The 16,816-nt window shown below is 45.8% G+C and overlaps 1 protein-coding gene across 1 annotated transcript in view; it reads right to left on the bottom strand.

The window, feature by feature from the left end:
• The window catches only part of PLXNA1 (plexin A1), a 331,470-nt gene extending 317,758 nt beyond the window's left edge, over positions 1-13,712 (bottom strand). Inside the window, exon 1 of the mRNA XM_087431622.1 lies at positions 13,554-13,712. Within this exon, the coding sequence (XP_087287748.1) occupies positions 13,554-13,640 (87 nt within the window). The 5' untranslated portion in view covers positions 13,641-13,712. The remainder of the gene's footprint in view (positions 1-13,553) is intronic.
• Between the last annotated feature and the right edge of the window lie 3,104 nt (positions 13,713-16,816).

Raw genomic sequence — 16,816 nt, 5'->3', positions numbered from 1 at the left:
TTAAGTGCTTTGGGGTTAGACAGGCCTAGATTTGAATCCCAACTAAGCTGCTTACTAGCACTGTGACCCTGGGCAAGGGACTTCTTATCGCTACATGAGTTTCTTCATCTGTGAGATGGAAATAATTAGCGGTACAGACTGTAGGGCTGTCGTGAGGACTAAATGAAGCATCTACATAAAGCAGCTGACACAAAGTAAAAACAACCAATATTAGCTATTATGTGACACTGCAAAGCACTATACAAATATTAATTATAATCCATACCAGGCACATACTGGCTATGTAAAAATGCATGAACTAATCAATAACAATAGCTAACATTTGCCATGTACCATAAACTGAGCACTTTCTAAGTGTTCTACACGCAGCTTCGTTACCTTGAGTGGGTCTCTTCCCTCCCCTTCCACAATCTGTACAAAATTAAATTGAGCAGATTATTTTTAAAGAGCCCTCCAGCTCTGATGTCCTGTGGCTCAAACCCAGACCTGCCCTCATCCTGAGTAACACAGGGACTCTAAGGAGAGAGGCCTTTCCCTGCCACCACTATGGCACACTCGGCTGGCACCTCCACAAGTCTCCAGGGACAATGTGGATCCCAAGAAGAGACTCGCTCTCCTCCCCTCTCCAGCCCACAGCCCTTACACCCATGAGCACCATGGGCAAGAGTGGGCAGGCCACAGACAGCCAAAGTCAGGCCTCAAGTGAGGTCACACATGCATAGAGAGCTCACCATTTGCACCCTAAAAAATGCATTTAGGAACCCAGATCCCACTCCCTGAGGATCACCATTCCATGACTATAACCATAACACTTCCCTCACCCAAAAGCAGCTATGAATTTAGAGGCAAATTCCCAAAGGGGACTAGAGGTTTCTTTACTAAACCATACAGGTTTCTGAGTAAGTCACGTGGCCACCCCACGACTGAAAGGCTGTGGGAAAAGGGTACTGCTTTGAAAAACGCAGCTGGGTGTTATCTGAACAAACAGTGATGAGAGGAGTGAGCAGTGTCCCTCTGACTCTATATAAAGGAGAAGACGAGAGTCACGGTAACTACAAGTTGTAATACCCTACTCCCACTACTAGTTAACATGCATTGAGCACTCACTAGGTACAGACCACCTCACCAATCCTCACAATGCAACGCCCACTTTCCAGTTGAGGAAACCACAGCAGAGAGAGGTTAAAGCACTCGCCCCAAGTCATGAAGCTCGCGGGGTGCACGCCTGCCTGCCGTGCAGGCTGCCTGACTCCTCAGCCACCGCGCCAGTCTGCTGCGGGGCAGAAGGATGCTTACCACGAGGACAAGGGCGAGGAGAGACGCACTTACTAAGCAGCGCTCACAGGCAGAAGCACCCCCGGAAGGGACAATTGACCGCAGGAGCGAAAGTGATGCAAGGCAGAGGAGGCAGGATTGCTGAGAGAAGCCAGGGAACAACGGTCCAGTCACAAGTAGGCTTGGCCACAAAGGGCACTTCCTGCATTTCCCTGACGACCCCGTCTGAAGTCGTGACCCCGCCGTCACTCTTTCTCTCCCTCCCTCTGCTTCATTTTTCTGCACTTTCATCCACCTGACATAACACACATTTGATCACTTGCTGATTGTCACTCCCATCAGAATGTAACCTCCGTGAGAACAAAGATTCTGTTTGCTCTTGCTGTATCCTCAATGCCTAAAAGTGCCCTGCACACTGGAGATGCCCAAATATTTGTTAAATACATGAACTAAACAAATATTTTTATTAGAGGTCTGGGTCCATAACACGCACTAGTCCAATGGAGCATGTAAAGCTGTAACAGCCAAGAACTTTAAACTCAAAGAGCTTATAGTCAGATGGGGTGGCTACGGCGAACTCAAACAGAGAACACAGCCGCTAAGCTGACGAGAGGAGCTCCTCTAACATGCCCAGGAGTTCCAGTAAAGGAGTCCTGGGTTCTAGCTGGAAGGGAGATGGCCTGAGCCAGGCCTGGAAGGATGACTGCAGAGAAGGGGTGGGAGTCGAGGGGTGTGTTCCAGAGAGAGGAAGGGCACAAGAAAGGCACAGACAGCAGAGCGCTCAGAGAAGCCTGAGTCTCGTCCTGACACAGCACAGGTCCGTTAGGAAAATAAGATGTGGAGGGAGGCCTGGTGAGTTCCACTTGGTGAGGGCCTTGAATGACAAGGTAAGGAGGTTGCAATTTATTCTGCAGTCAAGGGGGAGCTGCTGATGGTTTCTGAGCAGGAATTCGATCAGGATCTTCTCTTTGCACAGAACAGTCTGGCAAAGCAAGAAGAGCGGCTGAGGTCACAAAGGGCTGGAGGCAGGGTCGCTGCCGAAACCGTGCACATCAGAAGTATGAGGACTGAGATGTAATCGCTGTAAGAGTGAAGGGAGGGAATGGATGCAAAAGACACCATGGAAGTGAAATGAGTGAAGACCTGGCATCCGGCTGGATGCACAGGGCAGGTGAAAGAAGTAATGTACAGAGTGGTACATACACTATGATCTCATTTGTACTAGGAAAGAGATGCTTGTATATGGAGGCTTGGAAAAAGCCTCAAGGATAAGGATTCACAAGAAATTGTCAACAGTTGGCACTTAAAAATTTTTAAGACGCATTTGCAAGAAGAAAAAGTCTTAAATTAACAGATAAGAGAAAGATGACAGCAAGGCCCAAAGCGTGGCTCGCTGGAGAGGGAGGTGTCGTCACTGAGCCGAGAACTGCTCTGTAAGTGTGTGTGCAGCGTCCTCAGTCCACCCAAGTGGCTCTGCTCACAGACAAACAGACTACACAGGATGCCTCAAGAGTCTGCATCTGGAGAAAGAAATGAGGCAATCCCTGGCATCAGAGTGCCAAGGGGCAGACCAGAAAGAGGACACAAGTCGCCACACTGCGGAAGAGGGCAAGAAAGCTCAGGCTGCAACAGAGGAACTCACACCTAGGCGTGATGATGGGCTCCTAGTTAGAGATAATGATAAAAACCGGCCCTAACGTTCCCTGAGCATCCTCCACACGCCAGGCTCCGGGCTAGGTGCATTCCCATTTTATAGATGAAGAAATTAGAGTCAGGGAGGTGAAACAACTCACCCCAGATCACAGGAAGTCTGAAGCGCTGAGGCCAAAACTTGGATTCAAGCCCTGGGCACCTGACAGCAATCCTCGCACAGTGAAGGCAGTAATACAGAACTGCTCTGAGGTGACCAATAACCATGTCCCTAGAAAAGCCAATTCAAGAAAAATGAAAATATTTGCAAGTCCCATTTCCCCCCATTTATCGTGCTCTATTGAGCCTGAGCCAGCCCTGGTGGTCTAGTGCTTAAGATTCGATACTCTCAGTGTACAGCCCAGGTTCACTTCCCAGTCAGGGAACCCCACCATCCGTCTGTCGGTTACACTGTGGTGGCTGCATGTAGCTGTGATACTGAAAGCTGTGCCACCGGGATTTCAAACACCAGCAGGGTGACCCACGGTGGACAGGTTTCAGTGGAGCTTCCAGACTAAGAAAGACTAAGAACAAGGACCCGGCCCCCCACTTCCAAAGAAATGGGCCATGAAAACCCTGTGAGTAGCAGTGGAGCATAGTGTGATACAGCGCCGGAAGGTGAGAGGAGGGCGCAAAAAGACCAGGCAGGGTTCCGCTCTGCTGGACCCAGGGTCACTAGGAGTTGGAATCGACTTGATGGCACTCACAACAAAACTGAGCCCTAGAGTAGGAGACGGAGGGAGAATACGTATGCACTCATAAAACAGACAGCCTACTTAAATTGGGAGACTGTCAATATGAAAATTAGCACTTCTTAGTCTTAAAATGTAGACACATTGGAGAAGTAGCAATGTGGAGGCAGCTTCCTAAGTAGTCGTCTTTGCATTTACAAACGCTTTGATGTTCACAATGAGCTCACAGCATCAGCTTGCTTACTGGCAGGAGAGGCTTCCTCCTCCGCATGTAAAGATGGAGAAGGTGCGGTGCAAAGCAGCAGCTCGCCCAAGGTTACATGGTGAGCCAGCAGCGAGCAAGGCCTGCACAGCCACTCAGTGCAACACTTTCTGAGGACCCAATGAGTACCAGGAGATAAACTGCAGATCACTGCTCTCTCTCAGCTGGGCCTAGGGCTCCTCCACTCAGGCTGAGCACCCAGGGCAGTTTCCAGAAGAACAAGCTCGCAGGGAATTGGGTATGCCAGCAGCTCCTGGTGCCCGGATACCCCAATCCCCACAGAGGCACTGCCAATCCTGCGATTCTAAAGAGATTCCTCTCCGTGCCTCAGGCCGTTGCCTTGGAGATTCTGTTCGCTAGTCCTCAGTTTTCCATGAGCTGAAATTAGATCCACCGGCTGCTCACCACAGACTTAAATCCCAGAATGTCAGAACAAGAGCCCTCAGGGACCTCCTATTCCAAGAGTGGCATGCACAGATGGCCACAGAGGTCAGGCAGATGACAAAAATGAATAAAATGGGCCTGGTAGAGGAAAAAAAACTGTGCCAGGGCAACGTGGTGGGGACAGTGATGACAGCACATGCCCCCCAAAGAGGGCGACTACCTCATAACTCCAGAAGTGTCGCCATATGGGTAAGTGGATCAGACTTTTGGGTTTTTTCCCCAAAAAAGCTAAAAACTGATTTTATGTAAAGCCTTCAATTTTTAAGTGTTGGCAATTAATTCAAATCAATTAATACCACAAAGTTTCTGGATTCATAGTTAGGGACATGAAAAACTGAGCCAGTGGCTTAAAATTCTGTCCAACAAGGATTTTGCTGACTTGTGCCCACCTCTGGGCTAGGTGCTAGGGACAGAGATGAAGAGACGTGGCTCCTGCTCATGGGGCAGTAACGGAGTAAGCAAAGAAGAGATCATCTCTGCCCAGAGAAGTAAGCACTGGGAGGTGAGCAGAGTCTTCAAGACCTGGGACAGTGACCATCAAGGGGTAGGGGAGCGACATCACAGAAGACACCCTTCAGAAGGTAACACCTGAATTGGTCCTGAGGATGAAGAGGAATTTAGCCAGTCAGAGCGAGAGAAAGTACTGCAGGCAGAGAAGAACAGATCATAGGCACAGAAACATGAAACAGCTTAGAGTACAGCCAGAGCAAATGTCCTACCTGCCAGGTCACACAGTGACAGGCAGAAAGTGGCACCAGCACACAGAGCCTTGTGAGCCAGGCCCGGGAATCTGCCTTTAACCTAGAGGCAATGGGAAGCATGTAAGGATGAGAAGTAAGGGAGTGACACACTCAGCTTTAACTCTGAACAACCACTGACATGACAAGCTAGTAATGGGGGCTGCCTCAGAGCAGGACTGACAAACAACGTGGAAGGGAGATGTACTTTCTCCCTATGCACCTCCTTTTGAACTGTCAGGATTCTATTACCATTTGCCTGAAGCCTGTTCAAACGTAAAATTTACCTTTCAAGAAAACTACCCTGCTAGCACCCGGCAGTATAGATTTGTGGGAGGCAAGCCTATTGGGAGAAAGAACCATTTATCAGATGGTCAAGGGGAGGAGAGAATGGGCCTGAACTGAGATAAAGAGTTAGTGAGGATAAAGAAGAGAGGATAAAACAGAGAAATGGCTGGAAGGGAAAAACTCAAGATTTGTCATTAAATGTAGAAAAAAAAGGAAATGTGGGACCCAGCTTTCTGGTTGAGGGACTGGCTGGATGGTGCCATTCACAACATAAGAAACGAGCGTGATTTCTAGGGAGGCAGAGGAGGGGACGCAGGTGAATTCCACCGGATGTAGTGAATTACATGCACCCATGGGACATGCAGGAGACACGGCCAGTGGCATTCAGGACAGCTCTGGATTGGACATTTAGAATCCAGAAATCAGCTCACTAATGAGGATAAAAGAGAACGGCCAGGGACGGGGTGCAGAAGGGAAGGAAGGGCTGAACCAAGAAACACTCTGAAGCCTCTACAAGCCACAGAGAAACAGCAGAGATGGCAGGTTTGATCCTGGAAACCAGAGCTGCTGAGGAAGATCGTGTAGCAACCTCCCTCTAAGGGGTAGAAAAAGTAGCACTAGAAACCCGAGGGATCAAAGACGCCTTCTAGTGCAGCATCTTTACCTCCCAAATGAGGGACCAACCCCAATGAACTCAGTAGGAGTTATAGCTAAGAACTATCCTTATATTTGTATTACCTGATAGATTTATCCTTCACATAGAAAGATCTTCAACACTACAGTGGGACACAGGTAAGGAGTATTACAATGGAATTTCATCTATATGAGGATTATCTTCTAGAGTCAGAAGGTAAGGTGGAAATCACCTTAACTCTTACACCATTTAAATTTTATTACTGGTTACACTGTAATACTACTAAGAGAAAATTTAAAGGCTGTTAAAAAAAAAACCTTGAAAGTTGCTAAATCTGCCCCTAAAGTACAGCGTGGTTGTGTAGCCAGCCCTCTACTGTCCTTCTTGCACACAGAGTTTGGGAACCCCTGAGCCAGATGAATGGAGGGCACCAAGGGAAAGTTTACATGCAGGTGCCTACGTCTTTGTACCATCCCATCTTCAGGATGATTCTCCACTCCTCAGGCTGAGGGGGAGAGGTAGAGAGACCTAAAGTACTCTGCTTCCCTAAAGAATCAGCTCCACTTTGTTTTCTGATACCTCACCATGTGTCAGAAGATGTGAAGTTTGGGGAGCATCAAAGAGAATAACACCTGGGAAAGCACCTAGCCCAGGACTGGCACACAGTGTGTGCCAGCAATGTTTGCTCGACTTGACATCTAGAAGCACAAATACCATTCACTGGAAAGCTGTAGAGAACTTGGCCATCTGTTTCCTGGTAAGTCAGCATTTCCTGTTGTGGCCCCACCAACTGCACTCACACAAATGGTCAGCAGGTTAGAGTGTTAAAGCTGGAGAAGAAGAGAGAGGACTTGTGATCCAACCCCTTCAAGGTGTCTACACTAAACGGGTGTATATCTCCATCCTGCATATAAGAAGAGAGACTTATCCCTTTGAGCATCAGGGCTCAAGTCCAGGTCTTCTGAGATCTTTTGTTCACCACACTAGCTCTAAGCAGTCAACTAAGATGAAGGACATAACATAAAACAGTATCATAAGGAACATCGATGTTTCCACTGAGACATTCGAGAAGTATATCACTAGGCAATAGCGAGGTGGAAAAGGAAGTTTTCTGCATACATATGAAACAAGTTTGTATTAAAGCTTTGAAAGAGTAAGAAGCAGAAGAGTAAGATTCTCATGCACAGCTGCCACAGATTGCCAGCTTGGCTAAAAGAAGGACTGCCGATTCATTAATCCAAGTACGCAATCCAACACACACAAACTAAAGAGCCAGACTGTAATAAATAAGAGTCTTTGCACTCCAAGAGCTTACAAAAGAAAAACAGGATATAAGGACAGAGAGGAAGGGGTGACAGAGAATATTAAAAGATAAAGTCATCAATCTGATAAAAGGCAACTATGGAAAAACTACAGCTAACATACCTAATGATGGGAAACTGAACGTTTTCTCTCTAAGCTCAGAAGCAAAGCAAGGACATTCACTTTCACCACTTCTATTCAATATTGTACTAGAGATTCTAGCCAATGCAATAAGGCAAGAAAAAAAAAAAGAAAGTGCATTCAGATTGGACAGGAAGAAGTAAAACTGTCTTTATTTGCAGACAGCATGATCCTACCTATATAAAATCCAAGAAGTCCAGACAAAAGAAACTACTAGAACTAATAAATGAGTTGAGCAAGGTTGCAGTATACAAAAGCAATATACAAAAATCAAGTGTATTTCTACATACTAGCAATGAGGAATCCAAAAATGAAATTAAGAAAACAATTCCATTCATAATAAAATCAAAAAGAATAAAATACTTGGGAATTAATTTAAGAAAAAAATGCAAGACTTGTATACTGAAAGTATAAAACATTGCAGAGAAAATTTTAAAAAGATCCAAATAAATGAAGAGATTTCATATTCAGAGATTGGAAGACTCTATATTGTTAAATATGGCAATTCTACCCCAAGAAATCTATAGGTTCAGTACAGACCCCCTCAAAATCCCAATAGGGGATGTTTTATGGAAGTTGACAAACTGATCCTAAAATGTATACGGAAGTTCAAAGGACCCAGAAAAGCCAAAACATTCTTGGAAAAAAAAAAAATTGGAGGTCTTATACTTCCCAACTTTGAAACTTACTACAAAGCTGAAATAATCATGACAGTGTTGTACTGGCATAAAGATAGACATACGGCATATAGATCAATGGAACTCTCAAAGAATTCATAATCCAGAAACAAACACTTATGTTTACAGTCAACTAATGTTCACAAAGGTCCCAAGATAATTCAGTGGGGAAAGGACAGTCTTTTTAACAAATGGATTTGGAAAAATTAGATATTTCATGCAAAAAAGATGGATTTAAATGAGGGTTCAACAAACTCTAGTGCTCAAGCCAAATCCAACCCAGTGCTTAATTTTATAAATAAAGTTTTACTGGAACATAGTCACACCCATTTGTTTACATATTACCTATGGCTGCTTTAACCCTACAAGGGCAAAGTTGACTAGCAGTGATAAAGACTTTCTAGTAAGCAAAGCAGAAAGTATTTACTATCTGCTCATTTATAGAGAAACCTTGCCAATCCCTGATTTAGAGCCTTACCTCACAACATACACAAAAATCAACTCAAAATGGATCATAGACATAAATATAAAAGCCAAGCTATAAAACTCTTAGAAGAAAACATAGGGGAAAATTTCCATAACATTGGGCTAGGCAAGGATTTCTTGAGATATGACACCAAAAGTATAATCAATAAAAGGAAAAAATTGATAAACTAAACTTCATCAAAATTACAAATGTTTGTACTTCAAAGACAACACTAAGAAAATGAAAAGACAAGTCACATATTGGGAGAAAATATCTGCAAATCGTAATACGATAAAGGGCTTATATCTAGCATAAAGAAATCTTAAAACTCAATAATAAACAACCTTACTAAAAGTGGACAAAAGATTTGAATACACATTTCACCAAAGAAAATACATGGATGGCAAATAAGCACACAAAAAGATGTTCAACATGATTAGTTATTAGGGAAATGCAAATTCAAAGCACAACGAGATACCACTTCAAACCCACTAGAACTGCTATAATCAAAAAGAGAAACAATAACAAGTGTTGGTGATGATAGGGAGAAACTGGACCCCTCATATATTGCTGGTGGGAATGTAAAATGGTACAGCCATTTTAGAAAAGCCTGATAGTTTCTCAAAAAGTTAAACCTAACAGCTCACCAAATTCATAAAAAGAATAACCCAGCAATTCTACTCTTAGGTATCTATCCAACAGAAATGAAAACATATGCCCACAAAACACTGGAATGCAAATGTTCATAGCAGCATTATTCATAATAGTCAAGAACTAGAAACAATTCAGATGTCCATCAACTGGCGAGTGGATAAACAAAATGCAGTATATCCATACAATGAGATACTACCCAGCAATAAAAAGGAACAAACTACTGATACAAGACCAAAAACATTATGCTAAGTGAAAGAAGCTAGACATAAAAGAGGCATGAGTACATTTACATGAAATGTCCAGAAAAGGCAAATGTATAGAGGCAGAAGGATTAGTGGTGACCTGAGGCTGCGAGTGGGAGTCGGGGGTGACTGCAAATAGGCACAAGGGATCTTTTTAGGTCTTGTAAATGTGCTAAAATCCAAATGTGATGAGTTGTTCAACTCCATAAATTTGCTAAAAAATCATTGAATTTGGTGAATTTTATATGTAAAGTACATCTCAATAAACAAAAAAAAACAGAAAAATCACCATCATCAGATAAAATCTTTCCAAAGCTCCATTCCTGATTCAAGAACTGCAATGTTGCCTCCAGGGTAACGAGTAAACAGCCCTGCCTGGCAGTCAGGGCCCACCAGCTCTCCAGCCTCATCACCTGGCCAACTTGCTCTCACAGCCCAACCCCTGTGTGGCTGCCAAGCACATGGGCTATGGAGCTGGAACATCTGAGCTTCCAGCTCTACCACTAACTCCCTGTGACCTCGCTTTACTTCACCTCCTGGAAACTGTTTTCTCACCTCTGAGACAAGGATAATGATATCTCACAAGGTCAGCACGCAGAATATCTGAAACAGTGCTCTTCAAACACTCAGCACAGAGCTAATGTGTGTACTCTTCTCACGGCTGGCTCAGGCACATCTTCAATGTCACCTCCTCCCAGTGGCAGTATCTGACCATCCCACTGCCAGCAAGTAGCCTATTACTCTTTGCACACTTTTTGTTATTTTTCGGCCCCTTTTTATCTTTTGGTCTGTACCCGCAAGTGGGCTGAAGTCTCCATGGGGGCAGGGACCTTGTGCTTTGTCCCTTGTCTATGCAAGGCCAAGCCCACTGCCTGGCAAGTAACCCATTCACAGTAAGCATCTGCTGAGGTGGATAAATGGTAGCTATGGGGGCAGCGCTCTGGCATACGGCTTCTCTGGCACTGCCATGTTTGGGGACTGTTACTTGTGTGTTTTACTACATCCTCCTTGGTCCTCCCCTCAGCAGTGGTCCAGACTCGCCTCACAGGAACAATGAATGATGGTAAAGGTGAGCAGTCTTGAGGATGTAATGAGCTTAGGAAACAGCGAAAGCAGCAGGCTTGGGAAGTGACTTGGGAAGAAGAGCAGGGAGCCCGAGCGGTTGGAAGGAGAAAAGGCTGGAGAACTGTGAGGAGTCTGGATGTTGACAAGCAACAACTTTCAGCTGAATTACCAAAGTGGGCTGCTTATGTGGGGTGGAGAAGAGGAAAAGTGGACATACACAGGACGTTATTGCCACATGTGTACCCTCTCTTATTGAAGGATGAGGTTAAACATACTGGTTGAAATGAAATCTTTATGTATAATTTCACACATGCTTGCTCTGAAAACTGGAGTTTAATATAATTGCAGCATTTTGCATTAATTAAATTTCTTTTACCTTCCATGGAATTAGGGCTTGAACTTGATATGTAAATTTATGCAAATAAGTGTGCAAACTAGCAAGGCCTTGGCATTTAATTTTAAGGGAACTAAAGCACTTTCCAGGACCAGGCCCAGGGGATTAAATACAAGTGGTCTTTAAGAATATTTAACTTTCTCTGAAGGAGCTGGGGCATTTTGTTTAGTTTCTACCTTCTATTAAACTAAGTTCTCACTGGTTCATTCAATGATCTCTTCTACTTATTTTTTCCACTTGTCTGCTTACAGACATGGTGGACTCCCCAACCCTCAAATAACTTTGCTAGCAGAAAAAGCCCCTACACCAAAACACTTCATTGCAATCGCCTCCTTTCTCTGATCTCCTTCTCTGAAACCAGGCACACAAGCAGAAGGAAGAAAGGAAGGGGCTCTCAGAGCATGGGGCCGCGCACCCACTGTGTGCCTCTAGACAAGTCATTTATTCTCTTTGATGAGTTTGCCCAGCAGTCAGTCACCAAAACTCCCTCAAGTTTTAACAGTCTGGAAGAACTAAGTGGGCACCAGCACCCTGTCAGGACAGGTAGAGGCTTTGTCACAGAATGTTCACACTGCCTTGCATATCACTAGGAGGAGGGAGCTTAGAGTAGTGAGAAAAGGCTGTTGCTCAAACCCAAATATCTGGATTAAAGTCCCAGAAGTTACTCAGGTAACACTTTGGAAAAATTTCTTAACCTCTCTAAGCCTGATTCTCCATCTTAAAAGAGATTTTATACTTTGCAGAATTGCTAAGAGAACTAGAAATAAAATGTACCTGTCTGATATAGCCAAAAAAGATGTTCATCTGTGAACTTAGAAGTCACCTTCGAAGGGACTCTGACTGACCTATCTTTCCAACATTCCCAAAAGCAGGATACCAAGTGACAAACGTGGGAGAGCACCCAAACAGAGTCAAGGGTATCTTCCTAAATTCCAATTCAGGCTCCTGCCTCTCAATCTTCCAATGCGGTCCATCTCCTCCCTATTTTGTCGTTGCCAAGAGCCAGGTCAAGACTAGATAACACCTAGCAAGCACCAAACGTGCTAAGTACTATGCTAAGAATAGAGGCTCCCACAAAATACTCTACTTTTTCTAAACACCTCCACACGCATCTTCATCTTATCCGAGGCAGCACCTAGGATTATCACACCCTCCTCCCATTTTTTTAAAAAATGTGGTGATTGAGATTCAAAAGATAAGTTGTTCACCTAAGGTCACACAGCTAATGAGCATCTGCCCAGGAGTTAGACCTCCCGATGCCTTTTTCTCAGCTACCTCCCTAACTAACTAATTCACCAACTCTGTGCATTCCATTTAAACTTGGTCCCTGTTTCACTGGGTTCATCCATTTAATTACTCAACAATTATTTACAAAGCACCCACTATGTCCCAGGCACAGGTGCAGGAGGATAGGAAGCATTCAATGAACAGGCCCTGAAGTTGGCCTACTTCAACCCCAACTCGCCCACTTGTTACCTAGTGACCTTGGATGAGTTACTGCATCTCTCAGTGCCTCAGCTGTCCTTAATCTATAAAACGGGCTAACAGAAATCTACCTCTTGGCTGTTGAAAATGTGAGGATACCTGTAAAGGGTTTAGCACAACGCATTGCTTCCACTAAGCACTCAAATGTGAGCTACTTTTATTAATTCTTCTAAGTTCTGGGGTTAACAGTCAGGAACTGGACAAGAGCCTGAGCCTCAAGGAGCCTACACTGTAGTGGGAAACACAATAAACAAGTTAATTATCAATAGAAGTTTCAAATGGTGATGAGTACTATGAAAAAAAATAAGTGTGACAGTGCAGGTGGGAAGCTACTTTAGATCGAGTGGTCAGGCAAGGATGTTCAGATAATATTTGAACAATAACAATAAGATCTAGATATTAGAAAAGCTGGGGAAGAGAAAAGAGCGAATGCCGAGGTTGTGTGCTTGGAGCAAGGTGGCACCTTGCAGGGACAAGGAAGACCTGAGGCTAGTGAATAGATGGGGGGTGGGAGTGACGGAGCTGGCATGAGATGTGGTCGGAGAGGTCAGCAGCACAGCTTTGTAAAACAAGGTAGGCGGTTCCTCTTCAGTTTAAATGCGCTAGGGATCCACTGGACGGTTTTAAGCAGGGGGAAGGGTATATGATGATTCACAACTGTTCAAGTGCCCCGTGGCTGCGGTGCTGAGAGGCTGTGGCAGGTGTCCAGGATTGGAAGCATCGCTGTATACATAACAAGATGCACGCACCAGGGCGGGGGAAAAATTCAGGTCTGTGACAAGCCACCCGGAGCTGGAACGTGGCCTCCCCACCTGTCCCGTTCTCCACTCCTTCTCCCCGGGGCCAGCCTGATGTCAGGGTGGCGGTGAAACCTTCCGGCGGCCACTCCCCGGGCAGGGACCCCGGGCATCTCCGAGCCTCACGTCCTCTTCTACACGGCGGAGGGACAGCCGCTCGCCACCAGGGAGCCGGCAGGGCTCACGGGCGAGGCCGCACGCCCTCCGGCCCGCACCTCCCTCACCCGCCCGGCCTCCGCGCCCTCGGCGCCGTCCGCCCGCCCGGCCCAGGCCGCGCTCGCTCGTCGCGCCCGCCGGCGGCCCGCTCACCCGGATGCCCTCCAGCACCCGGACCCGCTCCTCCTCATCCATGCCGAAGGACACCCTGCGGCCCTCGCTGCTCTCGGTGCTGCCCATGGCAGGAGGCGGGCAGGCAGCAAAGCAGCCACGCACCCCAGCTCGGAGCACAAGCAGACGCCGGGCAGCGTTCCCTGCGCGCCCCGCACTTCCCAGGACTCGAGCTGCTGCGGCACAAGCCAACAACACCGCGTCCTATTGGCCGCCGCCAGAAGCTCAGCCAATCATGTGGCGCGGGCCTGCGAGGCATTGTGGGAGCTGTAGTCTCACCGCCCCGGCTGCCCTTCCAGAACCAGGCTTCACCGGGAGGCGTGGTGGCTGAGCTGCGGGAAGCGTGTTGGAGGGAAGCGGAGAGTGGGTGCGGACGTGGAGCCTGGAGTGGCAGGCTAAGGAGCACGACAGAGATGGTTGCTCGCTCTGGAAAGACCACCCTGGAAGCAGAGCCAAGGGTGCTGGTGTGAGGCCAGGACACCGCCGAGGAGGCTGAGCCGAGCACGTGGAGGCGCACGTCGGATGGTTCCCTGATTGGTTCACTCAGCAAACTGGTACCGAGCAGCACTCACTAAGCACCGGGCAAGCATCGACCTAGCCGTGGGGAACACAACGACGAACACGACATATCCTGCCTTCCTGAGGTTTAGATATAATGGAGGAAGCAAATGAAAAGACAAACAAGCGCATAAATAAGCTTACTAAGTGCCATAAACGGAAAACAAGAGCATCACGAGGCCATGAGAGAAATTAATAGAAGGGGGTATCCTTTAATTTGAGAGGCCAGAGCAACCTCTCTGAGGAAGAAGCTTTTGAATTGAGACCTAAGCACTAGTAGGAGTTAGCCAGGAGAAGCTGGAGGAAGAACTTTGCTGGAGACCAACCAGTGCAAAGGCGCTGAGGCAGGAAAGACCTTGCTACATTCACGGCCCAGCTACGGGACTGGAGAGTGAGAAAGGAGCAGATGAGAGCCAGAGGCAAAGAGGTCAGAGGAACAGGAAGGACTCAGATCACGTAGGGCCTTATAGGCGAGGGTCAGAGTTTTATTTTGCGCCTAGGACAATTCCCCAGCAAAGGGGGCATCTGTGAGCTGTCGACAGCCACACCCACAGTGGCTGGGGATGGCCTCACCAGCTAGTAAAAAAATCTGGGTGAGGCACCTTCAGCACCCACTACACGCTCCAAATAATTTTCAAGGTCTACCAGACACCCAAATGTCATATGTGACCACGTGTGTGGGGAGAGGGTTGTAAAAATTAAGAAAAGGGCTGGATTTCACTTCTGGGTCAAATGACGAAATAATTAACACACTGAACTAACTCAGCAAAACAAGAGTCAGAGCCACAGGTGACCGTGAGACTGTGTGTGGTCTCCCCTGCCCCCACTGTGTGCAAAATCCTGGGAGAGAATTGAAACCTCAGGACACTTAGAGTGGGCGTTATACTCATGGCAGCATAGCTGAGCCTTGTGACAACCCAGCCAGTTCTGTATCCCCATTTCACAAGCAAGAAAACTGAGGCACTAACAGGTGAAGATAGTGTGACATTATAAATCCAAAGTAGAATGAGGATTTGAGCAAAGCCAATGGCAGAGGAAAGCAGAGGAGAAGAGGGGAAGGGAAATGCATATATTTTGAGCACTTTCTTTGTGCCAGGCTCTGACACAGGCACACATGCTTTTCATGCAGTTAATCCATGGCCAATTCATTTAGTTCTGGAAACCATCCTGAGAGAGCTGTCACCCTGTCCTAAGGCCCAGGACACTGAGGCTTGGGGAGGTAAGATGTTGTGACAGGCCCAAGAGTTGCTGCCCAGTACCCATCCTCCCTTTCCTTACAACAGAACCCCACTTCCCTTTGGTGCAGCAATGTGCCTGGTTAGAAAAATTTGCCTCCTAGGCTCCCACTGGCCAAACTTGGGACAGTTTAAGCATTATAACAATTTGATAATTTGAGCTTATAACACATTTAGTTTTTTTTTGAAATCCAATTGTCCATGTGTTGAAAGAGAGAGAGGATGGAAAAAAAAAGGAAACCTCTTCTTTACAAAAGAATACCAGTAAATAAATGTGAGATTTAAAAAGTGCCATTTTGCAACCCTCCGTGAATTAACTGAATCAGGTAAAAATCATCAATGGATACTAAAGCTATTGGGTATAGCTTAGTGATCGTGTATAGCTAGCTATACCCAATAGCTAGTGATTATTACATAAGCATTTACCCTTTACTCATCAATTCTGCGTCTAGGAATGTCTTCCCAAAATGCAGTGATAACAACATGAAATAAAGTAGGTACATATAAAGTAATCAGTGCATAATTTGTAACAGCAGAAGATTGGGTATAGCTAGCTATTGGGCATAGCTCACTATAAGTGATTGGGGAACAGGGTGTTCACCCAACCTCCCAGTCTCACCGCAAATGCCTTAATAGCTACCAAGGGAAAACTGTGCTACAATGACAAGACTTGGAAGTCACTGCCTTAGCCAGATGGCCAAATTCAGCATTGTGAAGAGTGGGACAACGTGACGTGATGGCCCTCCAGATGCGATGCAGTAAGGATCACACACTATCTCCTGTGGAGTATTGTTGTCAAAAATATGTGACCTGAAGCCAATCATGAGGAAACAATAGGCAAATCCAGAATGTGAAACATCCTGCAAAACAATGGTCCTGAACACTTCCAAAAGGTCAATGTCATGAAAAACATAACAAAACACAAAACAAGGAAGTTTAAAAGAGATGAAAGAAGCATAACAATGGAATGCAATGGTGAATCTTGATTAGATCTGGATTAAAACGATAACAGCAAAAACAAGAACGAAGGTATGAAAAGGTAATTGGGACAACTGGGGAAGTTTTACACGTGGAATAGTGTCCTAGATGATATTATTGAATTAATGTTAATTTTCTTGTTCTTGGGAGATGCATGCTGACGTATTTAGGGGTGGAGTGTTATAGTTTCTGCAACTTGCCCTCAAAAGATTCAGAAAAAAGATGTTAACAATAGGTGAATCTAAGTGAAATATATATTCGAGTCCATTTATTATTATTTCACTGTTTTTAGGGGTTTGAAATTTTTCAGAATCATAATTAGGAAATAATATAAAATTCTGCACTTGGGGAAAAAATACTTCCCTCCCCAGACTCCCTTGTGCCTTGCAGCTGGAAATGACACTGTGGCCTACCTCTGGCCAAGGAGGCTCTTGAGCGGTGACGTACCCAGAGAAGAGCACAGCGCTGAAGAGA

Source organism: Ceratotherium simum, chromosome 5 (genome assembly GCF_057802395.1).
Source record: "Ceratotherium simum simum isolate JZ-2026a chromosome 5, ASM5780239v1, whole genome shotgun sequence".
In the NCBI taxonomy this organism is placed as follows: Eukaryota; Metazoa; Chordata; class Mammalia; order Perissodactyla; family Rhinocerotidae; genus Ceratotherium; species Ceratotherium simum.
This window is presented reverse-complemented; position numbering and strand designations above follow the sequence as displayed.